This window comes from Sparus aurata, chromosome 13 (assembly GCF_900880675.1).
Source record: "Sparus aurata chromosome 13, fSpaAur1.1, whole genome shotgun sequence".
NCBI lineage: Eukaryota > Metazoa > Chordata > Actinopteri > Spariformes > Sparidae > Sparus > Sparus aurata.
The window spans coordinates 23,078,746-23,106,654 of record NC_044199.1 but is presented as its reverse complement, the minus strand read 5'-3'; the positions used below and the strand labels follow the sequence as shown (position 1 = coordinate 23,106,654).

Genomic DNA, 27,909 nt, shown 5'->3' with positions numbered 1-27,909 from the left:
AACAGTGTTTTCTATCTATAGGCTCTACTTGGGAGACCCGCCCAGGAAGATACAATTCTAGTTCCCCTTTGTTTCCAATGTTTTCCAATGATTTAATTTTACAGCACACACAGACCATCCAGCCTCCAGCTCCACCCACCTCTTCACACGCATGTATCATGCATCAGCTCTGGCATTAGCAAACATCAGTGTTTCCCACCGCCACATACTGATTTTCTATTTCTTAAATTGCACATCCTGTTCTCACTCGGCGCACCTGCAGTGATTAGCCTGACCCTATACACTCCGATACAGTGAGTGTTGGTGGGGTTTTTAGTGTGCCGGTGAATCCAACAAAAAAGGGGAGGAGGAGTAGTTAACGTCCAGATTATTTAATGACTGGAACTTCCTCTGCAAAGAAAACAGCTAGCCTCATCATCGAGACCCATTCCCTAGGATGAGTAGTGGCCAAACCATAATTACATCATCACATGACTCACTGTAACCCCAAATAACTTTTTCTGATAGGCCAACATTGTGAAAGAAGCGCCATTAAAAAGGTGGATAATTATTTTTGAGCATCACAGACCCTGTGAAATGGTTAGTTTTATCCATCCATCCATCCATCCATTTTCGTCCGCTTTTCAGGGGCCGGGTCGCGGGGGCAGCTGCCTGAGCAGGGACACCCAGACTTCCCTCTCCCCGGACACTTCCTCCAGCTCTTCCGGGAGGATCCCAAGGCGTTCCCAGGCCAGCTGAGTGACATAGTCACACCAGCGTGTCCTGGGTCTTCCTCTGGGTCTCCTCCCGGCGGGACATGCCAGGAACACCTCCCGAGGGAGGCGTCCCGGGGGCATCCGAAATAGATGCCCGAGCCACCTCAGCTGGCTCCTCTCGATGTGGAGGAGCAGCAGCTCTACTCCGAGCTCCTCCCTGGTGACAGAGCTCTTCACCATATCTCTAAGGGAGCGCCCTGCCACCCTGCGGAGGAAACTCATTTCAGCCGCTTGTATCTGGGATCTTATTCTTTCGGTCATGACCCAAAGTTCATGGCCATAGGTGAGGGTAGGAACGTAGATTGACTGGTAAATCGAGAGCTTCGCCTTTCGACTCAGCTCTCTCTTCACCATTCGTTTTACTGTCAGAATTTGAGCCTTTCGGTCCAAATAACATTTGGAACATCTAGAAGAGAAGTACTAAGTACTAAGTATTTAATCTCTAAAAAGTAAACTTTTCAATAGGGCTGGGTATTGTTAAGAACCTCACGATTCGATTTGATTTGATTTCGATTCTTTAGGTCGCAATTCGATTCAATATCGATTCGATTCAATATCAATTCGATTCAATATTGATTTAAATGCTTTGATATCGATTCAATAATAAGTAGTAATAAACAAATAATTCATTAGAGTACCTGTTAATAATTTTTAAATTAAAAAAAGTAATCTTAAATTATAAATCTTTCCTCTAGGAAGTTCTAGTTCAAATTGAAATGTAAACAAAGGCACACAATGTGTTTAGTTATAAAATAGTGCAACCACAGTTAAGCTGAGAAAGTGCCATTGTTTCTGGGACTGCATGGTTAATTTTTTCTGACAAAAACATAGACATAACCACGGTCCCAGTTATAAGAGAAATTCAATGAAAATGTTGTCTTTTCCAGTATATAGAAGATGCTGAAGGCTGAATTATGAGGAAAAATGAGCCAACGGCCCTTATCTTATTTACTACTACTGATCATGGTATGGACAGGTTTTCCTACCCCCATCTATTGCCTTTGGAAATCCTGACCAATGCGCAATATCTATAAATATGCCTGTTTTTAAATCTTCATGATTATCTCACTATTTTTGTGTGACAACTGCATTATTTCTAGAAATGTAAGGCCAGTAAAGAATGATAATTATCCAATTTGGCATCAATGTAATGCTCCTATTGTCTCTCTGGATAGCAAAAAGGACAAAACATTGTTAATTAACCTGAAGCAAAGAAAAAAAGCTAAGAAGTCTATTCAATCTTTTTTTAACTGCCAATGATGAATGACAGGGGAGCGACAGGTTGTCAATCTGTTATAGTAAGTATACCCTACTATGTGTGCCAGATTTGGGCACTGTGTTTTCAGCAATTCCTCTTCTAGTTTTTTCAAGGAAAGTGTGCATTTAGTAAACCTACAACACTTCACAAACAGTCTTGACAGTCAGCATCAACTTACATATTTCCACTTGATGAACATCAGATCCTCTGGTGCTGGAGATCCACTGTTGCATGGTATAACAATGGTCTCTCCATACAAGGCAGTCACGCTGTCAGAACCCCACACTGCAACACAAAAGGCAACAGACTGCAACTATGATTTAAAATACACTATGCTTTTACGAGACCTGCTGACAACGTTCACTGCTTGATTCAGTCACATGTATGTAACAACAGTAGGATCTTAGTACAAGTGGTCTTGAGCCTCATTGGCCAACTCTGGACAGATGAAGTGAGCAATATGTGCTCACACATATCTAAGTACTTTTCTGTCTGGTCCTGTTTGTTGGTCAACATGTCAACAGGGTGACAAAGTCGATTTCTTTTTGTTTATGTGGTCAGCCGAGTGCCAGAAAGCTATTTGTAATGTCAAGTCTCTTTTGTGTTCAGCACCAGTGCAGACTGCACCACGTTTCGACCATCCTCTTGTTTTACAGGTGGATGCGAGCCATGTAGGAGCAGGAGCCGTGTTGATGCAGGCAGATGAGCAGGGAGTTGACAGGGCAGTCAGGTTTTTTTTTTCTTTTAAGAAGTTCAATGGGATCAGTTTAACTACGCGGTGTTTGAGAAGGAGGCCCTGCAGCATTTTGCAGTCTATGTGGGGTCTGGGGTGACACAGCAGTGGTTTACACAGACCACAACCCACTGACCTTTCTGCACACCCTGCGATGCCCGAAACATAGGCTGATTAGGTGGTCACTGTTCTTGCAGTCTCATGACGACCCCAGATTTTTTTGCAGACCCTTTTTTCCTGTCACACTTGGGAAATGCTATGCTATTGACAGAACAGAAACTTGCAACCCTCCCTCTCCTGAAGGCATTCTCTGGCAGCTCTAACACAATTCCGCTTATGATTATCCAGCAGCTGAACAATGTGTTCCAGGGGAGATGAAAACCAGCTCCCTCCAGCCTGCATCATTGCAAAAGAACCTACATTGACACTGCAAAGTTAGTGCTCTTGATATGTTTTCAATATCTTTTTGCACTCTAATCATCTGGTAGTGATGCCAACTAAGAGCTAACTGCTCAAGGCTTATAAAATTACAAGCTACCCCTGCCTTTGTAAAACAATTTTTGAATGTCCTAACACAGTGTTAGGGTTAGGAGGAACACATACGAGTTCTGATAAGAATATTTAGACTTATACATTTGATAGTTCATCCTAGTCAGCCTTGACTAGCCTATAACCCAGGAGATGGATGTGTGTGAAGAAGCATATAGCTCCAAACCATGCAAATTAGCAGCTGTCACAGTTGTTACAAGCTCACCTTCCCCTTTAAGGGTGGTGGCCTTGTGGGTAACTGTGACATGTGTGCATCGGTGTGTGTTGAGAGAAGCCGCTCTCCCTCATGTGAGCAAGTGAAGACAGCATGTTACAAAGAGTGATATTAGCCAGCTTGAGAGTATCTAGATAAGTTCAGGGCTCCAGCATAACCTCATGAGACTGTCATGTAGTGTGTCTGCTGTTGAAGACTGCATTAAAGCTTCTGATGCTGGATGGCATCCAAATACTTCCCATTTGATTAGCAGAGTTACCTGGACTGCTAGAAGCTAGTGACCAGCTAATAATGATCCAAGATATATTAATATAAATAAACAGTGTGCTCCTTTCTATCTTTCGTGGCCAGCAAGCTGTGGAAGACAACACAGTGAAACGTGATTAATTGTGTTTGTCCAAGCACAGCTTTCAAATCAAACTGGATGGTATCGCACTTCCTCCCCCTACTATCTCATTCCTCAAACACAAAAAGACAAAACACGAAGCCCTTGGAGTGGATTCAATGTTGAATGAGAATATGAAGCACCAATAAACTGGTGGATATATCTGTTATGAGATTCAGCGCTGCTAGTTAACATAAGAAAACACTGCTTCTTCTTTTGAGAAGTAGGTGTGGCATGTTGCAGCTTTGGGAAAAACATACTTGCTCTTTTGTCAGGTGTGTATGCATCTGTGTGTGTAAGTGTGATGCAACTCGGTAAACAGCAAAGACCAGAAGGCAAAAACTACCTCCAGATGTCTTCTTACACTTAATGCATTTGTTGTTAATGAAGCAAGGTGCTAAAAATCGACTTGACCTCAAAGAGCATTGATCAACAGATTGCTGTTTTTATCCTATGACATCAAAAACAAATAATCTTATTTTAACCAGAAATAATGTGACATTAATACTCTCATTTAGTATAGATTATTAGTATCCTGGCAACGACAACAGGACACACTTTATTTGTTTTATGATGCTGCTGAATTTCTGTAAAGATACTGGTTTAGTAAGTATGCTGCATTCTACTCAGATAAAAACAACCTCCAACATGGAAAAGTGCATGTCATCCAAGTCAGAATTCTACATTTTTAATTTTTGTGATTGTTGTGCAGGGTGGTCAAATAATTTGGAAATTGGAGTTCTTTCTCCAATTTTCAAATTATAATCCACAGTTGGTTGGACAAAAGGCTAGTCCTCCTTGTGCTCTGTTATCATTGGATCCAACTGCGAATCTGCGATAATCTTCTAGGTTAAACCAAGGTAGGAGTGCAGAGGAAGAACATTGTCTCCTCAGTTGCTGTGTTTTTTATACTCTCTTAGCTGGCCATCTATTGCTTAAGAGGAAGACTTTGCTTACCGCCATATAAGGCAGTGCAGTCGCTTCCGGTAGCACGATGACGTACTGGCCAACTGTTGTTCCTCTTTTTTTCCCCCAATCTCATTGTGACATCTCGACCTTAACCGCATTTCAGCTTGTATATCACTTTTGTCTGATTAATCTCTCCATTTGATTCTGTAACTATGTCTCTTTTTATAACTTCATTATAAGTTCATTACAACTTTGTTGTAATCATGACAACAATCATTACACATCTGATTATCAATATAATGTGCTAATAGCAGAGCTCTTATGTATTTCTTAATCACTGTACCAAATTTGATTCAATACGATTCAATTCTTTGTTTCATGTAGACATTCATTCTCTATTGTAAATTAGAACACACCAATTCTTTAAAACATTAGCATTGCTAACCTTCAAATAGATATTTCATAAGACCAGGAAAGACCAGGGAATCCTATGTTCTTTTCTTATTATTATTCACATCTTTATCTTGATCTGCTCATACCTCAGTGTCTAAAAAGAGGTAGAAGTGATGCTAGAGGGGTAATTACGACAACCACAAGCACAATCACAAGATCAATGACCAGGCAGCTGTATTTGACATGTGCATAGGGAGATCAGGTTAGTTAAAACCCCTGTGAAATGTTAAATGTATGCTGAACACATCAGCAGCTATCATTTAGTATAGAAAACTATGCAGGATCATATCAAATACATCCAGGTGATCACATCCAATATTAATACATTTGTACTTTTACTGTGAAATTAAACAATTGTGATGTTGTGACATGTGTTGGGGTCAGCACAGCATACATCTGGAGAACAAGATTTGTAGGCCACAACATCCCTGCAGCACCACAGTACTTCATTATAATGCTTTCTGAAACACAGTTTACATTTATGAAAAAATTGCTCTTCTGAAATGTGGATATCGCATATAAAAGTTAGGCTGAGTACATTGCACAGCCTAAAGGCACTCCCAGAACTTTTGGCCCCGAGTTTGGTTCTTCGATCATATGGTATTCCACAATATGTTAGAAGTGGACAGGTCATCTGTTATTCCATTCACTTTATTTCCACCATTTATCTGCCCTTATTTTTCCACACGCACAGTGAAATAACTGCAGTCTGACTTAAAATCCAACGAGGGAGGGAGAAAACAAAGCGCCTGAGTGCCTATCAAATGCCCCTGAAAATTCAACACAAACCCGTGCTCCCACAGATGATGCACTAAAAATACCGGAAAAGTCACAGAATCAGTTTCTGTTGCAAATACATGCACTTCATCTAGTATCTGATGGGGCATTTAACAGCTCACTGCCTGCAGCTAGTGTGAAAGATGCCCCAACACTGCAGGTGTTACAGCACAGCCATATCATTACCTGGCTGCCTTTTACCCTACCTCCGGCTTTAGTCCGGCATCCTCTTATGTCTTCTGTACATTTCAAACCAAATTTTGAAGCATGATTAAGTGCTTTGAGCCACCTGTAATAATCCCTAGTCTTGCTGCTTGAGAATTTAATAGTTGGGAGCAAATTGATTAACAGTTCACAATCCCCTTCTTTGGCATACTGCAACAGAGACACACACGAACACACACACACACACACACACACACACACACACACACACACACACACACACACACACACACACACAATCAAAATAACAGTGAGGCTTTTCTTTGGGATGAGGTTTGAAGATAGGTGAAAAGCCAGACTTGAAGGGTCGATGGGAGTGATAAGGCACAGCACTCTCTTTTCTTTTGTCCCTGGTCCTGGAAAAAGTACACCTGACTCACGGCACTGACACTTACTCGGATCACTTAGATAACACTAGTATCAGGGCATGAAGATACACATATACACTTAAGTCATTATCTGTTGGGAAGTGTGTGCAGAGGGGGATGCAGGAAGTCTCCTTATCTAAACAATGTCCTTGAATGTACCTGTTTTCCTTATGCATCAAAGTTTTGGCACTGTAAAACAATAGTTTTCAATATATCAGAGCAACTACAGTGGCTTTTGACCAGTGGGAAATATGCCAATTACGTAAATAAATTCAGTTAAAGGATATAATATATATATATAAGTGTGTGACCTATAAGACTTGTACACCGGCCCTGAGCATGGCATGAGATTCAAAAGCCACAAACTCAAGCAACAGCCCCGTACTCCTCTCTTGCAACTTCGACTAAATAAGATAAATCACAGCAGACCATTGAGTTTCTGTGTTTTCTGTATTATTGCTGTTTAAATGTAGACTTCATATGACTATTTAAAACATGTGTTGGTAATTAGTTACACCTTGTTGGATGAGCCATTTGTTGACAAACTGTGCTGCCGAAGCTCTAGTGAGGAAAGCTTGGCTTTATCTTTCAATATGCACTGCCTTCTTTTGTTTATATTTGATGTTTGTGGCCTTGTTATTACATGCTGTGCAGTGTCTTGCTGCTCCTACAATACCTGTATCCTTAGAAAAGAAACGGTACTAAAGTGAGGGATAACGGCCCTTCACAATTCCGCCTGAACTGAAAAGATGTTTTGTAGACCGCTTTTGAAGTCAGAACATTGGCTATGTAAATATAGACCGTGTACACATACGTACACACACTCCCTTGGAAGAGAACATGTTGAACAGGTGGCTGGGAGCAAACAGCCCTTTTCTCTGAGTATCTCTCGCTCCAGCCATGAGTCCAAATGGATAGGGTAGGTCATGGAGGTCACACAAATTCTTCCACCTCCCTCTGAAGTGCCTCTGTGCAGGCTGCTTCAGAAACCTCTTCCTGACTACTGCTTTTGTCATTGGACTTGTGGGTTTGAGACAAGCCAGAACAAAAGGCAAATGTGATTGAAAAACTATTGACCCAAGTACAAGATGGTAAGATGAAGACAGTGAGACCCCTTGTGAAAAGTGGAAGACATTTAGTAAATAGCACGGGCCTAAACAAAAGCTATTGATCACCTTAAGTGGGACTGAAAAAGTGGCCATGAAAAAGCTTCTGAAAAGCTTCTAAGAATATTTCTGGGTTAATTATCTGAGATGCCAGATAATTTCTAGCAACAAAAAAGGCAAAGGAAGAGTTAAACTGGCAACAGACACCTTCAGGATGATAAGTTAAAGCAGAAAGTTCATACGAATTGCAGTGTAATGGTTGTAGACAAATTACGCCATCCATGTACAGATTGGTTTCCTATGAACCTCGCTTTCACTACATTATTATTTTTTCCACAAAAATTAAGGATAAAATACCCAATGGTGTCCGCAATTGTGCAACCAAAGCAGGAAATGGCATTGTTTTCCTGGTCACTAACTCCCAATGGAAGAACTGGAATAAGGTGGGAAGAAGGTGAAGAGGGAGAGTGACAGAAACCAAGCTAAAACAAGAGTGAACAGAGAGGCATTCACATGATGGAGAGTTCCAGTGTTGTGTCAAGGTCTGTTCCCCTCTTACGGTTTCTCTTTCGCTTTAGACAGTAGCCAGGCTGCTAGCAGAGCCATGCTACTAATGCTGTCTTTTCGACAGCAGTGCCAACCATAAATATCACAGGGAAACACCATGAGTGGGAAATGTGAAAAAGTTGTCTTTTTTTTAGTTAAGCTCTTATTCATTAGCTCTATTCAGCCACTATTCAACAGTGATGATTTGTCACCTCAATGTTGAAGAGTCCCTGTTGGTGTTAACATTCTCCTAGTTTACAGTTCACTGTTCTGAAATCACATGAAATGTGCACGTCAGTGGCCACAGCTATTGTGTTTTGGAACAGTCTGACTCGGGAGAACACTTCCTATACATTGGGAAGAACTCCATCTAATTTTGATACTTAGCAGAGAACCTCGGCTGCTTCGTTTACTATCGCCTCTGTTAGGGGACCTTGTGTTATTGATGATCTACTCCCTAAGTGAAATACACATGCTTTATATAAACTCCCTGATCAGCTTCAACTTGGCCTCTGTGTACCCAGCGATGCGGGGCCCTGTAGTAGGAGGTGGAGATGGAAAAGCCAGTGCTCTTGAGAATTGAGGCCAATTCATTCTATATGGAAAATGCCCTCTGCTGCTTCAGCAGGTTGCAGAGGCACCAGCATGTTGCAGAGGCACCAGCATGTCTGGAGAGCAGCAATGCACTCATCAGCGAAGATGGACACAAACATTCAAGCCTCTTGTTTAAAAAAATAAACCCTTCATTATTTACTAACCATTTTATTTGCCAAAAAACAATGGGCACTGAAAGCATTTGCTTTCTAAACTGAAGAGAGTCTGACAGACAAGCAGAGCAATTAAGAAAGAGGAAGACATTTTGACCTTTAGCAGATGCCCGGTCGTTATTCCTGTTAGTGTGCATGAATAGGGCGAACGCCTGCCAGTTGAGGAAGGTAGATTACACAATTGCTTTCTCAGTGGAGGTCCATTTCTTAAAACAAAGAGTCAGCTCACAGCAGCTCTCCATGATCACCAGAGTGGACATTAATGGACATGGATTGTCAAGTGATGCTCTCCAGCAAATAGTTTTAAAAAAACCCATCAGCAGCCAAATGTTCTGATGCTCTGAGCTTGGCTGATATGGAGGAAAGAGACACTTAACAGAGTTGTACATGGGTGCCATATCATGAAAAGGTATAGGAAAATTCAGCCTAGGAATCCCAGACCTATCTTAGTTTTATCAGGAACTCTGTAGATACCAAAAGTATCATATTATCTATCCATTACCCAAAAAAAAAAATTCTAAAAAGGAGTAAAATGCATATAATCGCAGTTTGTGAGGCACTGACATTTAAGAGGAAAGCCAGAAATCTTTAATGAAACTCTGGGTTTGATTGAACTTTTAATTCAGTTATAATAGACTGAAAACCCTCACAAATATGTGATGTGTGCTTTTCTCTATATCATCATTGTTTTAATACTGTCTCATTTACATGTTGTTGTTTTTTTTAACACAAACTTCCCATTAAGAGAAGATACCATCGTTTGGATGAGTTTTCCAGGTGTTTAACAGGTCAACCATGGGTTAGCTGAACTCATATTTCATCCCCATGCATGGGCTACTCCATTGGCCTCTGTCTGCCAAAAATGAAAACAAAGCAGCAGTCATAAGCCTTATCTCTTATTTCAAGATGACATGTTTCAAAAAGAACATGGAATGAGCATACATTGCACTTTCTTAGTGCTTCTTAGTGCTCCCAAGCTTCATGGCTTGGCAGACTTAAGCTGGACTCATACAAGATCTCATAGAAAGCAGACAACACAATGGAGATTAGCGTGGTGCAACAACTTGCTGTTGTAACATGTAGTGAGGAAAAAAACAAAAGTACAAGGTTAAAAGACTCTAGATGAGTGGAGAGATGCGGTTTAACACAGGTTTTCTATTCTTCAACGAGAACTGGAGAATAGTTTTTAAGTTTCTGTCAACAGCAGTATGCTAGCTAATTTTTGCCTAAATTGCCTGAATTTTTATAATTGCTTGGCAGCATTGTCAGCTGAGCCGGGATGCCTCTTTTGCTGACTGCTGTAGTGGGGCTAGTACTAAAGTACTGATGTAAACATCCAGATTTCAAATCAGAGACATCAAACATGTTTTATATTATCCTGGGGACCCGGATGAGCCTATGAACAGTTCAGGCTTAAGACTGGATCCGTAAAAAAAAAAACCTGCATATTGCTAAACAATCTGTGTTAAACGTTATCTTTTCAACGGGCACTGCAGTAGTATAACTTAAAGTAGGTACAATTAACTTTCATTTTTTGATGATTCTAGCAGCCACTGTCTTCCACAGAGGTATAAGTGGTATATATGTTTTGGAAACGAATGAAAGAAAGGGGCACCTTGGTTTTGTTATGATTTGTCTTTTTCCAAACACATCTGGTTGCAGTGTGTATGCATGGCTCTGTAAAACAAATAACTGTTTGACCATCCTAATACTACAAAGTAAATTTTGTTTTAGCAGCTGTTTATACAGCTATGCTGCTTGTAAACCTACAGGGAACAGATTCCAATGTATGGTTATTGTAATTTGTTGAGAAAGCTTAAAGGGATATTCCGGTGTAAATTTAATCCATGGTCTAACACACCGTGAAACTGTGTTAGACTCCCTCTCGAGAGATCAAGTTAGCAGACCGCTAATTTACGGAGTGTTATCAACCTCAGAAATGACCGCACAACAACAATACACTGCAGAAAATGGATCCAAATATAAACCGCCACCAAAAAGCCACAAATAATGCTCAGAACAGCACCAAACTTCAGCAACAGTACAGATAGGGCCTCAGCACATAGTCTGAGGTATTAAAACTCCACTAGCTTAGCTGGATTTCTACTGAAAAGCTGACAAAATTTACCACTCTTCTGCAGCAGCTTCCTGTTGACAGGAAGTCCAGACGAGTCGATTACCGAGTGCAGTAGAGTTCCGCGGCTCATGGATGAAAATGTATGATTATGACCACTGATGGGCAGTAACGCGTAATCTGATTACTTTTTTCAAGTAACGAGTAAAGTAAGGGATTACAATTGCAAAAACAGTAGTTAGATTACTGTTACTTTCCCGCAAGCAGGCTGCGTTACTTAACCGTGATTTTTTTGTGAGACTGTCTCGTGAGTGACAATGACATATGCAGGGCTGATTGCAGTCCGGCACCGGGTTTGCCCAGACAGTTCTCTGGATCTAACAGAGGCCCAACTTTCACTCAATCACACTAACGATAGGTCTACTAGCAGATCAGAAATACGGAAATATGGCAACGAGCAGTATGGAAAACCAGTATCGATTCGATGCAGGCAAGCAGCGGCCCCCGACCACCCGCTGTCCCTCACCGGATGCCTCTCGGTCCCCGCCTCCACGTCTGGAAGCGTTTTGCTCGCGATCTCGCTTGAGGGTCGGAGGGTGATGCGCCGTGGAAACACTGTCAGAACTGCGGAGGCGAGTAGCCAATGTCTGACGCACCGCTCTTTCGGAGACAGTAAACTCCCAGCGCAGCCGGTCTCACCCTGGCCGCTGCACCCTGCGCCCGCGGGTAGCACTCTCCTCTGGGGAGAGAGGGGGGGTTCAGTGTCAACGTGTTACCCCCTTGCGTCTAGCTGCAGGGCGGAAGGACCGCGGTTATGTCTGTTTATGTCAGACAAAAGTGTACCATGCAATCCCAGAAACAATGGCACTTTCTCAGCTTAACTATGGTTGCACTATTTTATAACTTGACCAACACTGATTATGACTCCATGGAAAAGCAATCAAAGTTCATATGTGTCTTACCTGCCAGTTTATAACAGTTATTATCGAGAGCGGACAGGGAAAAGAACGGAATTGAGCATTTCTAACCGCACTCGGTAATCGTCGTGTCGGGACTTACCCGACCCGGAAGCTGATGGAGGAGAGTTGAAATCTGTTTTTAGCTTCCCAATAGAAATCTAGCTAAGCTAGCGGAGGTTAGATGCCCCAGACTATGTGATGAGACCCTATTTGTACTGTTTCTGAAGTTTGGTGCTGTTCTGAGCATGATTTGTGGCTTTTTGGTGGCGGTTTATATTTGGATCCATGTACTGCAGTGTATTGTTGTCGTGCGGTCGTTTCTGAGGTTGATAAAACTCCGTAAATTAGCGGTCTGCTAACTTGAGTCTAACACAGTTTCACGGTGTGTTAGACCGTGGATTAAATTTACACCAGAATATCCCTTTAAGTTATCACCAACACATTTTATGATTGTGCTGGGGATCCTGCATCAGACATTCTCACTAGGGGTCTAATTTGCTTATGTGTAGGCCCTATAAAGGCATCAGTATTCAATTAAATTTCTTGGCCCCTTAAACATTCCTTGTTGTACGTTTAAGATGGCCTTACTGAATTCGCAAGTAGCAAGTGGCACTGTGCCCCTTATTATAAATGAAAATATAACTTGAATTTATGAGAGTAGAAGGGATCAAACTGATGTCACAAACACATGACATTGTGAACTGGATGCAGTTGTTGATGATTGTTGTTTTCTTTCCACATATTCAGTTTCTTAGCTCTTATCCAATAAGCATGTATCTAAAGGTTCTAGGCCTGAAATGGGACAAAGGTCAAACAGTGAGGTTTTCATTTGCATAGGACTAATACATAAAATGTAGCAGTGCAGGTTTTTCAGGTTTTACCAGTCTGTGACTAAAGATGGAAACTGACGGGATATCAACAGCTGTGCTGACAGCAAAATGTTTTGCTGGAAAAGATGTATCCTCAAGGTGATGGCACCTGTTTAAACAATATTAACAGCAGATTGAGGGATAATTAATTATTACCTCTAGAACAATTTGACAGGCAGAGGTTGATTTAAGGATGGATGACTGAACATTCATGATGATTTGTTTGTTTTTTTAACAGGGCAAAATTTAGAAGTCACAACGGACAGGCTGGGAGCCTATACAGACTTTTACAGAGCCTTCTAATGCTTTATTGACAATAAAACATGATGTCATGAGTGTTGTGTACAACTGTTACATACTATCAACACAGTCTAAGCATTAAGTCATAACTAAAACATGATCAGTAATCATCTGTTCATCTGACTACTCCTCCCCCTTTCTTCCATTTCCTTGCTTTTCTTTATTCTCTTAATCTCTCTCAGCCTCTTTTGGACTTCTCCAACACTTTCTAACTGACTGTGTCATAAACACTGCAAGTTTAAATACACATGACTTAGCAGGATCCTTGTTGCTTATATCCTGAGTTTTCTAACTCTGCAAGGGGAATGACTCCTACAGTTTCAAATACTTTAACGTGTTTGGAAATACACATTAAGCTGAATCCAACAAATTCTTAGTTAACATTAATTTATAAAGAAAAACATGATTTACTACACATTAATGACTGTCAACATATTATTCCTTGTGCAATCATGCTAACCCATGCTATGGTCAAACTTGCATGAAATCTGAAGTCTAATTTCATAACATCCGTTTGTTGGGAGGATACTTGACTTTTCTCGGGTTACCATTAGCCCCAACACAGGTGAGCTAAAAGTATGCTACCTGGATAGCCGTACCCTCTTTAGCCCTGGACAAGGCTGGGGCTAACCTGCAGGCCACACCATTAGCAGCATTGGCTTGCTACTGAGCTAACTGCTTAGCATGAGCTCCTGGTCAGTCTGTAGGCAGTACTCGGTGGCACTGGATACACAATACATAATGTCCCATAGGTGCTCAATTGGATTTAGGGAAGGGGAACGAAAGGGCCAGTCAATGGCATCAATACTTTCGTCATCCAGGATCTGCCCACACACTCTGATCACATAAGGCCAGGCACTGTCCAGCACCAGGAGGAACCCAGGGCCCAATGCACCAGTGTGAGGTCTGAGAGTCGCTCTGAGGATTTTAGCATGGTACCTAACAGCAGTCAGGGTACCGCTGTTTATTACATATAAGGTCTGTGCCACCCTTCCAGGCAATACCGCTCAAGATCATCACTTATCCAACGCTCTCATCTGGGATGAGAATGGGGCGCCAGTGATGGACCTGCCAAAATACTTCTCTAGTTCTCTTGGAAATGCCAATCGAGCTATACGTTGCTGAACTGTGAGCACAGGTCCCACTAGAGGACACTGGGCCTTCATACCAACTTCATTGAGTCTGTTTCTGACAGTTTGGTCAGCAGCTAGACTACCTTTGCAACCTGATTGGGCTTCAGGTTGCACAGGTAGCAACCTGATTAGGCTGCAGGTACCACCTCATGCTACCAGTATTGACAATTACACTAACAGATCACAGAAAATCAGTCAGGAAGGATCAGGAGAGAGCAATTGTCTGTGGTCATCACATGCAAAACCATTCCCTTGTTCAGGGGGTTGTCTTGCTTTTGCCTCTCCATTGTCACTTTCATTTGTACCAAAGAAGTTGAAATTTATTCACAGTCACTTGTGCTTCCTTAATGGACGGATTGATATCCCTGATGTTTAACTGACTTAGTGTAACACTGAGACAATTAAGTGTTCCCTTTATTTTTTTGAGCAGTTTTTTTTGTTGTTTCTAAAGAAGGACAGGGATCCTTCCTCCTGCAGCAGCTACAGACGAGTATCGTTTTTAAACATCGATTGCAAGATTCTGGCCAAGGTTCTTTCCCTTCTCCTTCAAATGTTATGTCATCCATAATTTCATTAGACCAGACAGGTTTCACTTTAGGGACACATCCATCCGTTCAGAAGGCTATTAAACATCAAATTTTCACCTGCATCCAACACTCAGAAAGCCTTTGATAGGGTGATTTGTTTTGTATTTTGGAAATTGGGCCCAATTCCTATTGTATTTCTTGGGTTAAACTTTTGTATGCTACCCCATCTACCTCTGTATATACTAACAGCATTCATTCACTTTCTTCACAATAAACCATCATCACTCTCCTAGCGATGTTGAGCAATATTGGCATGTTAATGTCCTCAAATAATCCACAACCTGCTCGGGCCCTGGTTTAAAATCCTCACTGGTTAAAGACAACCCCCTCTTACAGCAAAGACTTATTGTAAATGTTAAGTATATTTCATATAATATGAACTGCGAAACTGAAGGTGGGATCTATTCCATTTAGTTTTTAAAAGGTGAGTTGGAATTTGGCCCCCAGACACACCTCTTTCTATGATCAACAACCAAAGAACTCTGCAAGTTATAACTTGACCAAAATTTAGTTGGATTTTCCAAACAAAAAGAACAGAATGTTCCACTCAATATGGCATATAAACTTTACAATATAGCAAGAATTTATTTTGGAGCAAGTTTGTATTCTAATGAGACAGATAATATGGCTTAGCTCCCCTGGGTATCCATGTATTAATTTTGCATGGAATTAACTGAATTCAATAGCATCAAAACAGTCAAAGCGTATCAGGGACACATCAGGATTCTTGACTGCACCAAAGCACCTCTCTTTACAGCTGCATGTGAAGGCTCAAGGTTCAATTTCACTTGTTAGGAAAAAAATAAGTTTTTGTTTGCAATGCCCGTTCTTCACTCCAGAGGACAGAGGTCCAGAGGTCACTTATTAATATCCAGTTGTTTCCAACTTACAAATGTTAAAAATCATGCTCAAACTGTGGGCATTCCCTTAGCAAAAAGTAGTATACTTGAAGTTCATTTTATTAAGTATGCTTGAGTATAGGTATAAGTATAGCTAGTATACTATGGACCATGTACTTGCAGCGTACTAGAAAGTATACTAATTTAATACTTCTTCGGACTAAATTGGAACATTTTAAGTTTATAAAAGTATACTTTAAGTATACTTTATAAGGTCATTTTAAGTTTACAGAAGTACACTTTCAAGTATACATCAAGTACACTCCTCTATATACTACTAGTGTACTAAGTATATACTTCTAGTCCACATTTTAGTTTATTAACATGTAAGTTCAGGGGTAATACCTCAAAGTAAAGTGTGTAGTGAAAAACATTTTTATTCTGCTAAATTAAATGTAAGCACAACTCAATAACTCAACCTTTCTCTGTACTTACATCAAGATATTGTAAGTATTAGCACTTGAAATGTATCTCTCTAGCAAGAGATTCACCATTTATTATCATACATGCCCACTGCTTAATGGACGGGAAGTCTCTCCTGGAAAACATCCCTTCACTCACGGTGCCAGCATTTTTCTCATCTTTGTTAATTCGACACAATTTAACCACAGAACAAGGATGTGAATTAACCCGCAACCGTCTTACACATCATTTTATTCACAAACACATTCAGGAACCATAATTACACTAACAACAACAGAATACCCAAGAGTCTTTGCGCCACAGTCCACAGTATACTAAAGTACAAGTATAAGCTTTAGTATTAAAGTATAAGTCTGGGAGTGACGTGTGACCGGGATCAAGATGGCGGCGTAGCCTGAAAGCTCCACACAGCCGAACGCAAATTTTAGAAAAACCCCATAAATGCACCGATAATTTTCGGAAAAACAGAGCGGCGCTGGATATGTCAGAACCATCCGACTCGAAACCCTACGAAATTTTCACCAGAGCACGCAAGGCAAACATCGTTGAGACGACTTCTCCGGCGACGACGGTGGCTAATGAAGCTAGCGGCATGGCTGGTATAGCTGACGTGCTAGCAGAGTTGAAGTCCCTCCGCTCGGACTTTGGATTAAAACTGGACAACATTGATAACCGTTTGTCGGATGTGGCAAATTCAGTTGTGGCGATTGAAAGAAAACTTTCAGACGTGGAACAAGACGTGGTTGTGAACACAACACGTATTGGAGAGGCAGAAACACGTGTAGCAACAACAGAAGACAAGCTGCAACACACTGAAGAGGCACTAGCCTCAGCCACTAAACGAATTGCCTATCTTGAATCAAAAACAGAAGATTTGGAAAACCGAGGCAGAAGAAAGAACCTGCGGCTTTTTGGTCTACGTGAACGAGTTGAAGGAAATAAGCCACTCTTCGACTTTGTAAACGACATGCTGCCGCGTTGGCTTGGCTGTCCTGATAAAACTTTCACTCTGGAGCGAGTTCATCGCACACTGGCACCGGCCAAACCTAACCAGAACCGAGCAGTTCTTGTCCGCTTTCTGAAGTTTCAGGAGAAGGAATTTGTGTATCGCGAAGCAAGAAAGCGAGAAATCATGCATGATGACGGCAAGCTTTCTTTTTCCCAGGATTTGTCTGCAGAAACGGTTCGTATTCGGCGAGGGTTCGTTCCAGTTGTGAAGCAGTTTGTGGCCATGGGAAACTTTCGAGGATTCCAACATAATCCTTGTAAATTGAGAGTGCTTCACGGTGGAAGAATTCATCTTTTTTCAACACCACAAGAAGCCGAGAGATTCTACCAAGACATAACACGACCTGCATAAAGACTGTAAAGACCATACAAAGGTGATGCACAGTTCCTGAAGTTACGACGGACATTGAACGCACCAAGAAGAAAAACAACAGTTGAGCCAGGTATCATAAACGATATATAGAGACTAATAAAGACTGTCTCTTTGTGATTATGTTTACCAAATGTTATACTGAAAAGATAAAGAATGGTTCAAACTTTTGGAGAGGCTCAGAAATTCAAATAAGGAAACATGTTAAAAATCCAGACCGTTTTGCTAAACTATTTTATTGTGTTATTTCCAGTGGTGCAACACATAAACCAACGTTATCTCTGGTACAATGTAATAATTTATTTTATTTTATTTTATTTATTTATTTTTTCCTTCAAGAACAGAGTTGGCTTTAACTGAGAACAGAGTAAGGGGTTAATCTTAAAATAAGAGACATTATGGTTGTTTGGACTTATGGCTGTTCTGTCCAGGGTCTAGGGCACGCGGACTAGCTGCTCCTCAGCATTAGCGGATCAGCATTCTCCAGAGCTGGTTTATTAAAGGGGATGTGGGAAAGCATTTCATTGGAAATGCCAGGGGGTGGGTTTGGGTTTTTTGTCGTGTTGGTTACCACTGTTCTGGTTGTTCTTGTGGTTTTTCTTCTCCCCTCCACTGTGTGTTATATTTTTGTGTATGGTTTTGGCAGAATCAGCAACATTTATAACCTCATCAAGATATCAGAGGATGTTATCGATGGCATAAAACTATGCCTGTGAATAATTCCGACATTAAGATCACTAGTTGGAATGTTAGGGGGCTTAGAAAACTGACTAAATTGAAACAAGTTATAAATAGGTTGAAACATCTCAGGTCTAAAATTGTTTTTTTACAAGAAACCCATTTGATGGCCTCTGATATATCTTGTCTGGAAAAAAGATGGCCAGGCCAAGTAATTTATTCTTCTTATAATAATTATGCTCGAGGTGTTGCTATCCTCATACACAAGTCAGTAGCATTCCAAGTTACTCAAACCATTCAAGATCCAACTGGTAGATATGTGATTGCACAAGGAAATATTATGTCACGTAAAGTTAACCTAATTAATATTTATGGTCCTAACGAGGATATGCCATCTTTCTTTGAAAAATTACTGTTGACTGTGTCCAACTTAGAAGGTCTCTATATTTTTGGGGGGGATTTTAATTGTACGTTAGATCCAATAATGGACCGACTTACTGGAATCGATGCCTCGCATGTACAGACAAGGAAAAAACTGACTGAATTCATAAAAGATCTAAGACTAGTCGATGTATGGAGAGATAAAAATCCAAACAAAAAAGAATTCTCCTGTCACTCTTCTACTTATAAAACGTATTCACGTATTGATTATTTCCTAATATCTGTTGAACTGCTTATTAATGTCACAAATTGCTGGTATGACAGCATAGTGATTAGTGATCATGCAGCTGTCTCAATGGAAATATGCTTAGGCATATTTGCTCAACATTCTCAGAGATGGAGGTTTCAGGTATATTGGTTACAAGATTCATCCTTTCTTAAATTCATAGAAGCCTGCATAGATAACTATTTCCTACTAAACACGGATGAAACAACCGCCAGTGTAAGGTGGGAAGCATTCAAAGCATATATAAGAGGAGAAATTATTAAATATACAAGCTCAAAGACTAAACAGTACAAAAAAGAAACACAAAAATTGGAAAGACAGATTAAAACACTAGAATTAGATCTTTATGAGAATAATGACGAGGACAAACAGCAACAATTAACAGTAATGAGAGCGGAATACAATAAATTAACAATTAACAAGGTTGCTAAAAACCTCTTATGGACCAAGCAAGCATACTATGACCAGGGTGAAAAGCCAAGTAAGTTACTGGCTTGGCGGGTCAAGAAAATGCAAGCCGAAAGAACAATTAACAGTATAGGGACAATGTCAGGCAACTTAACAACAGACCCAATTGAAATTAATGCAACCTTCAGAAATTTTTATGAACTATTATACAAATCAGAATATGCAGGAGCTCCACAACAACAAACATTTCTTGATCAGTTACTGTTCCAGCGCTTATCTGAAGGTGAGAAGGAAGCGTTGGACGGGGCATTAACAGTTGAGGATCTTTATAACGCCATGAGCAGTATGAACAATGGGAAAACACCTGGTCCCGATGGGATACCGATAGAGTTTTATAAGAAGTTTAAACAGAAACTTGCAAAACCTTTATTAGACATGTTTAATGAATCATATAAAACAGGAACTCTTCCACCATCGTTAAGATTAGCTATGATAACTGTGATATTAAAACCGGACAAATCACCAACCAGTTGTTCATCTTACAGACCCATTAGTTTAATGGGATGTGATACAAAAATATTATGTAAAGCTCTCTCTAAAAGATTAGAACAATATCTTCCTAAATTGGTCAGCAATGATCAGAATGGTTTTGTATTGCAAAGGCAAGGCTTCCACAATATCAGGAGGGTTTTAAACGTACTGTTTGAAAAAAATAATGCCAAAGACACTGCAATGTTGTCAGTTGATGCGAGTCAAGCATTCGATAGAATAGAATGGAAATACCTTTTTGATCTGCTGCCTAGATATGGTTTAGGAGAAACATTTCTCAATTGGATTAAATTATTGTACACAAACCCAACAGCAGAAATATTGACTAATAATACAATTTCGAGACCTTTCAGTTTACAACGCTCAACCAGGCAAGGCTGCCCTTTGTCTCCTCTGCTTTTCACTTTAGCAATAGAACCTCTCGCTATCGCAGTAAGGACACGTAGTAGTATATCCGGCATCAGGATTTGGGACATAGAGCATCATATAGCATTATATGCTGATGATATAATTTTCTTCTTAACGAACCTGAGGAACAGCATTCCAAATTTGATTACTTTACTTGAAGATTTTGGCGAGTTTTCTGGATACAGAATAAACAAATCTAAGTCAGTATTGTTATTTCTAAATGAAGGAGAAAGACGCAATCCCCAAATAAATACACCATTTATGGCCACGCAAGATGGATTTAAATATCTGGGTATCAAAATTGTCCCAAAACTTGCCGACATTGTCCCTATAAACTATAACCCCCTGGTAGATGAAGTAACAGAAAAGCTGGACCGGTGGTCTAAATTGCCGATATCAATGATTGGTCGTATAAATCTTATTAAAATGTCTATTGTACCCAAATTTATATATCTTTTCCAAGCACTCCCGCTCCCATTACCAAGTAACTTCTATAAAACAATTGACAGTATATTTAGCCAGTTCATTTGGAACAATAGAAAGGGTAGACTCCGGTTCAAGCTATTATTTTTACCCTATGAAAGGGGTGGACTTCGGGTCCCAAACCTGAAATGGTATTACTGGGCTACCCAATTAAGTTCTGCAATGTACTATTTTTCTTCATCCACACCACCTGCTTGGGTAAATATTGAACAAAAATCAGTATCAGATCTGCCCATAAAGCAGTATTTATATTCCTCAGATATTAAGACACTGAAAAAACAGACAAGAAACCCTTTTGTAAAAAATACAATATCAGTATGGTACGCTGCACATAACTTTGTTAATGAAACAATAACTTTGTCACAATTTACTCCTATCTGGGGCAACAGACAATTCAAACCTGGTAGATTAGATGGGGGATTCAAATTATGGGCAGAGAAAGGAATTGGGACGGTTTCAGACCTTTATTTTGAAGGTACCTTTCTTAGATTTGATCAGCTTTGTCATAAATACGGAGTCCCTGAAAAACATTTTTTCAAATATTTGCAATTAAGAAGTTTTATAGCATCAAAATATAAGGATTTCATGACCACACCTCCGCTTTCGACTATTGAGGAAACAGTGATTAATAATCTGAAGGGTAAAAAACATATATCTAGATTCTATAACCTTTTAGCGGAGTATTCAACAGAATCAGCATCAGATAAATTAAATGCTTGGAGAACAGACACACAAGAAGATATTAGTGTAGAAGATTGGGGAAGAGCATGTTTAAAAGCGCAAAAGAATTCAATTAATACAAGATTAAAATTGATTCAGTATAAGTGGTTAATGAGGGTTTATATAACCCCTGCAAAACTTCACCATATCTCCCCTAACATCCCTGATGTTTGTGTTAAATGTCTGACTGAAAAGGGAACCTTAATTCACTGCCTATGGGAATGCCCTAAGATTTTGGTATTTTGGGAAAATGTAATTAAATGTTTATCACTGATGGTTAAGTGCAACATTCCGTTGATGTCAACAATCTGTATACTTGGAATATACCCCAAGGACTACACAAGAACAAAGAAGCAATTGAAAATGATTGACTTTGGACTTCTCCATGCAAGGAGAGTAATTGCACTATATTGGAAGAATGTAGAACCACCATCAATGGTAATATGGAAGAAGGAACTGATGACTTGTCTTGGACTGGAGAGATTGACATACATCGTTAAAGGTAAACAGGAGGAGTTTGCTTGTATTTGGGATACATTTATGTCATTCTTGGCCAATGAAACGGATAACGCTGACTGAATAACAGGTTATGAAAGGATCCTGCCTTTTTTTTTTTTTTTTTTTTTTTTTTTTGTTGTTTGCTTCATTTTATTTTCATTTATCTATTCATTCAATATTATTATTATTATTATTAATATTATTATTATTATTATTATTATTTATTTATTTATTTATTTATTTATTCATTTATTTATTTTTTTTTGTCTGTGTGAATGAGTGGCTGTTCAAGGGGATATAAATTGAAATGTTTGTATATTTGACTTAAAGTTTGATATGCACTTGAATCTCTAATAAAAATATTGTTAAAAAAAAAAAAAAAAAAGTATAAGTCTAAGTATTAATGTACTTAGTCTTAGACTATTCTTTATACTTTTCAGTATAAGCCAAGTATACTTCACTATACTTTTCTTAAGTATATAAAATGTAGTATATAAAAAGTACACTTCAAGTATACTGCCTCAGTTTTAGTATAAAATAAGTATACTTGTAGTACACTTGAATAAACTACTTTTTGCTAAGGGTTGGCTTGGCAGCCTTCTTACCTTTAACAATACCATCATCCCTCCACCGCCCATATTAGCAATATCATATATATCATATATATAATATTGGCTAGTTTCTTAAACATGTAATTTGAGCAGGAAATGACACATTTTGTAAAAATTTATATAAGACACACATACGTACAGTACATTTACGTGAATGTATCAGTTGCAGAAATATTGACTGCCAGCAATTTATTCTAGCAAATGGGCTGCCAAATCTATGTTGACAGAACTGGATTTCCATAGTAAGGCAACTGGTGCTATTGTACCCGCTTCTCTGTTGTCCAGAGAAACAGCTGGAACTATACTAAAAAGTAGCTGACTTAAATAGCTGTACTGGAGTAAAAGGGACAGAGATGGACTGTACACATGGGAAAACTAGACAAAGCAGAGTGCCACACAGTTGACAGTCTTGGGAGGAACCTGGGGCAGGAGATGAGCCAATTGACCCTTCCTAAGTCCTGCCCATTTTTCCCTGTAGTCCAATTATAGTTGAGCATGCTTAGTACCTGGATGTACATTGGTCAACTTTCCTGTTTACTGTTAAAAAACAGCATGTAGCAAAATTATACCACCAGTTTCAGTACTAGCAAACTTTGTAACTGTGTGTGTTCTTTGTCTTACTCTGCTAGGTGCAGAGAGATTCTTCCAAAAGTTTTACTTGAAACAGAAATCCCACCCTGCTTGCTTGTCAGTGGTAAACACATTCATGGTGTGCACCTGATATTCAGCGAGTCAATGCAGGTCAAAAATCTAGTCGATGAAAATATTTTTAACAAACCCAAACTGGGTGTTGCCTTATAATAAAGATGTGAAGAAATTAAGTCAAATGTGTTATTTGGTGCACTTAAATTATGTGCTGTTGTACCTAAATGACAAAGTAAGGTGCACCAGAGCATCCAGTGGAAATCGTTAGTCCGAAGCTCTCAACAGCACTATTAGCTGACTCTGCTTGGATTCGAAGCTCAGAGCACTGGGATTGTTTTGGTGTACTTCACGATTGGACTAACTCCTTTTGAGGTACAAAATGGAAAGGAGCTAGCTGGTGAGCATATACACTTCAATAGATATCTCTGCTACACAGTACACAGTCATCTCTGACATAACATCAAAACTGTTAATAAATTCACTTTCTGGTGGCTCACATTCCAAAAACTTTTTTAAACTAGAATTCTCACACATTGCACATGTAATAAGGCATTAAATCAATATTTTGAAACAGTGGAGTATAATCCTGAGACTGTGGCTCTGATGGTATGGTGCTAGAATGGTGACTTTAATTTCTGGAACCCAACCCTGGTTCTTAATTTTTCTTTTACTGAGTTCTATATTTTAGCTTCTCCTGCCTGCCCCTGACTTTTTTTGGCATACAAGCCGTTCTCCTAGCCACCCTCTCCATATCACACAAGCAAGGCGGAAGCACTGCAAAGCACTGTCTGCTTCCCTTACATGTCCAAGTTTACCAATTGGGCTATTCAGTGCTCTAAGACCAACTCAGGTTTTGAATGATCATTTTGGCATCTGTTTTGTTCAACTTCAAGTACTGCTAATGACACTTGTGTTGACGGAGATCTGCTTTAGAGCCTCTCACATGACCAAGTGTAACAGAGTTGAAATTGCACTTAATTAAGTTTTATTTCCAATTTGTATTTGAGAATTGTATTGTCATTTAATTATTCTGTTCAGTATTTGTACATTTTATCTCAATTAGTTATTTTAGCATAAATGTGTCCTTTGGCTATTACCTTGTTGTATACGCATCGTCTGCACCTCCTAGCTTGCCATAGCTTCTCCTGCCTGCCCTTCACTGTGCTGTATTGCATTGCTAGGAGAGCGACTAAATATTTGGAGTCAATCCTTGAGTCGCTTCTTTCTATGCCCTACCCACATCTGTTACACACACACACACACACATCCAGCATTCAACTCCACAGATGCATTCCGGCAATGGTTTTGTTTTCAATGCAAAATATAATTTCTGATAATACATTTTCACAGTTCTAGCACCAAGTGAAGTAGAACAAAAAACAAATCTAACCGCATATTTCAAATTCATTGGAAAAACGAAACCTTATCTGAGTGTTGTACATGGTGAGTGTTGCTGGTTAACAGCTGAGTGCATGTAAGAAGAAAGAGAGGGCAACAAAGAGGAGATAGAGACTAAGAAGGGAGACGGAAAATGTGAGATTTAGAAATAGAAATCACAAGTTCAAAGACACGGTGGCGAGCAACTTTTTAAAATGTTCAGCAACATTTATCCCGTAGGGTGAATTTAACACAGCCCAGCAAAATAGAAGACCTGCTAAATTTGAGACACTGTACATTATCTCCTATCATATCTTAGCTTCCTAATGTTGGTTGGTGTGTTTGAAATTAAGACCATTAGACAGGTAACTGTCTCCTTGTGGTAGGTGTTCCAGTTTACCTGTTGCAAGGACTGTTTACCAAAAAAGACAGCTTTCAAAATTAAACACTCAAAAGTGAGATTTAATTATTGTTTTTTTTGGCAGTACTTAAACCTGCAACTGCCCATTATTTCCCTTTTTAACCATGTGATTCTGTAATTTCTAGCCTTCTTATTTGAAGGGTAATTTAGCCCTCAAATGAGAAGCTAATTATGTGGATTCTCCCCTTAGAAAGCATTTAGTTTAGCTCTGCCGCAACTGAAAATTATGTATCACTGGCGGGTGTTCTGATATCATGATAGGAAGTATATCAGCAGTGTTAATACAATGGTTCAAGTGGGGAAAAATCATAGGCAAGTATGTCTTAAGCCTGGCAGAGAAAAGGTGTAATTCCGAGTGAAATGTAAAAACTCTGTTGGGTCAATAATATTTAAATCAGAAATATATTTTGTTGATCCTACAAGGTAATTCTTGATACTGAGTTAGACAAATATTTTCTGATTTATCAAAATGTATGTCACACAAAGATGATACTATGAAAAGTGTGAAAAAGTATAAGAAACCATACTAAAAAACTTGCATGCAAGACACATTTTTGTATTGTTATTTTAAATGCCGACAGAATTGTAGAAACTCACACCCAGTTTCCTTTTCAATATGTTAGTAACTCCTTTTGAGCTACTGGCTGCAGAAGAGAAAGCAACACACTTGTAAAACCTATTCTGAAATCTATGGATGTTTTTTTTCATATGTGATCCTGATTCAGAGCAAGTTTAAGAAATTTTAAACACCTAGTGCGTTTAACCGTTCAGTTTAGGCCCTAGACATTCTGTGACATCACATTAGGGTTCATTCATAATTGGGTTTGTGTCACCCTGTTAACAGAATAATACAACATGTAGACCTACACAGAAAGGTAAATTTCACACACAAAAGGTGATATAACAGTCTTCAGACAACAACAACCAACCTTGGCACTGCAACTCACTTATACTGTCAACTTAAATGACACAAACAGTATGCTTATATATGCCTGTGCTTGAACACAAGTCTGGTGTGTGGGTGCTGATGTGAGGGCTCTGAGTCCGGAGACAACTTTCGCTCTTTCTTGACATTAAAACAGTTGGAAATTGAGTGTCCAGGGTGGCCTTATCCTGGGTGGTATAAATGCGGTGAGCCTGTTGAATTTCAATCCTCTTCCCTAAAAGAGAGGTGATACGCATAAGCTCTCATAATGGAACTGAATGGCCTCTGCTGACTCAGCTGAGTCCAGATAGGTCGCCCCAGTCGCATCTCCGCGACCTATCTTCCATCTCAGCGAGTTTTTGGGCAAGACTTAGCACATCATTCTGGAGGCTACCCACAACATGTTTAACCGCTCACATGTCAGCTGTCGTAGCACTGAGTGTCCCTTGTAGCGTTTTACCAACTTCAGCTTGTTGAATGATATCCTGGAGTTTAGTAACTGCCTCATTCAAGGATTCAATCTTAAGTGTTTCAGTTTTGCCGCAGAGCATATCCTTGACTGTCTCTCTCATGGCCAGCTTAACTTTCTTGATCAGTTGGTCCTCTTGCTCTTGTAACGCTGACATATTTGCCGCAGTTGATGGGTCCTCCTTCTGTCCATCTATATCATGTGGTGCTTTCTTTTTAGTTGCAGGATCTTCCTGAGATGCTTTATGTTTCACTCTTTCATTGTGGCAATTAGATGTAAATTTAACCACAATAGTTTCTGAACTGCAGGATATTTGGTAACTTTTAGGACTTTGGAGACGGAGCTCTAAACTAAGCTTGCGTCTTGTCCAGGTAGTCACCTGGAAGACCAGGGATCCTTTTTGAGACTCTGACATTGCCTGTTCAAAACATACTGCAATGAAGACTTTAAGGTGTGCCTTATAATGAAATATGGCATGAGTAGCTGTGACACAACTTTTTTGTCTTTTCAACTTGTTCTTTATGTGGTTACACATCCATGTGTCATCACAGATCAGAAGGTTGGACAGACCCTTTCATTTCAAGTCTTTAATGCTCAGTAAATACAGAACTTAACATTTTACATGATGATAAAAGCAGACTTCAAAGCTGATATTTACTGGTAATTCCCTAAAGATGTATTAAGTTGAAACTCCTGTGTGAACATGAGCGTGAGACTGGGCAGCATTCCTGATTCACAGCACTGAAACTTGAGCAGCTTGACAGCACTTTAGATCCACAACTAATGTCAAATGTGAAGCACCATGTTGAACCACGATCTGCTTCACAAGCACAGTGGGGGCTGTCAGCTTTTAAACCAAAAGCCTGGGCTTCAGGCTCCAGGAGGTATCAGATTACACACAAAAACTGCTTTTTTGGTGGAATTACAGCAAGATACAAATACAAAAAAAGTAGAGAAGGGAATTGTCAAAAATCTTGCCTTACAAAGTCTTCAAATGCCTCTTGAATTCTATTGAATGATGACAAATTCTAACATTTTGTGAATTCGTAAGTTTATCTGACTTTTTGTCAGAATTGAACTATTTTTGACATTGCTTTGTTTTAAAAACATTTGAGTTCAAAGACAGAATGTACAGTTTTTTGTCTGCGAGGGTAGAAACCTTCCATGTTCATCTTTCTCACAGATGCATTCAGCTGGACAGGATCCTGACAGGATATTACAGTAGGAACATCACAATTGGTCCACGCTCATGGTTGAGCAGTTTTAAACACAGGAAGAAAAATAGGCATAAGGGATTTTTTTTTCTTTTTGAAAAAGCCTTAATTGAGCCTGATCTTAAAGACACCCGTGGTGTCTGACACTTTTTTTGGTAAGATTCCCAAG

At 39.6% G+C, this 27,909-nt stretch overlaps 1 protein-coding gene across 4 annotated transcripts in view; it reads right to left on the bottom strand.

Moving 5' to 3' along the window:
* The window catches only part of alcama (activated leukocyte cell adhesion molecule a), a 92,173-nt gene that overhangs the window by 49,577 nt on the left and 14,687 nt on the right, over positions 1-27,909 (bottom strand). For all 4 annotated transcript variants that reach the window (XM_030438514.1, XM_030438517.1, XM_030438515.1 and 1 more), the window contains exon 2: positions 2,192-2,298. In XM_030438514.1, the coding sequence (XP_030294374.1) occupies positions 2,192-2,298 (107 nt within the window). The remainder of the gene's footprint in view (positions 1-2,191; positions 2,299-27,909) is intronic.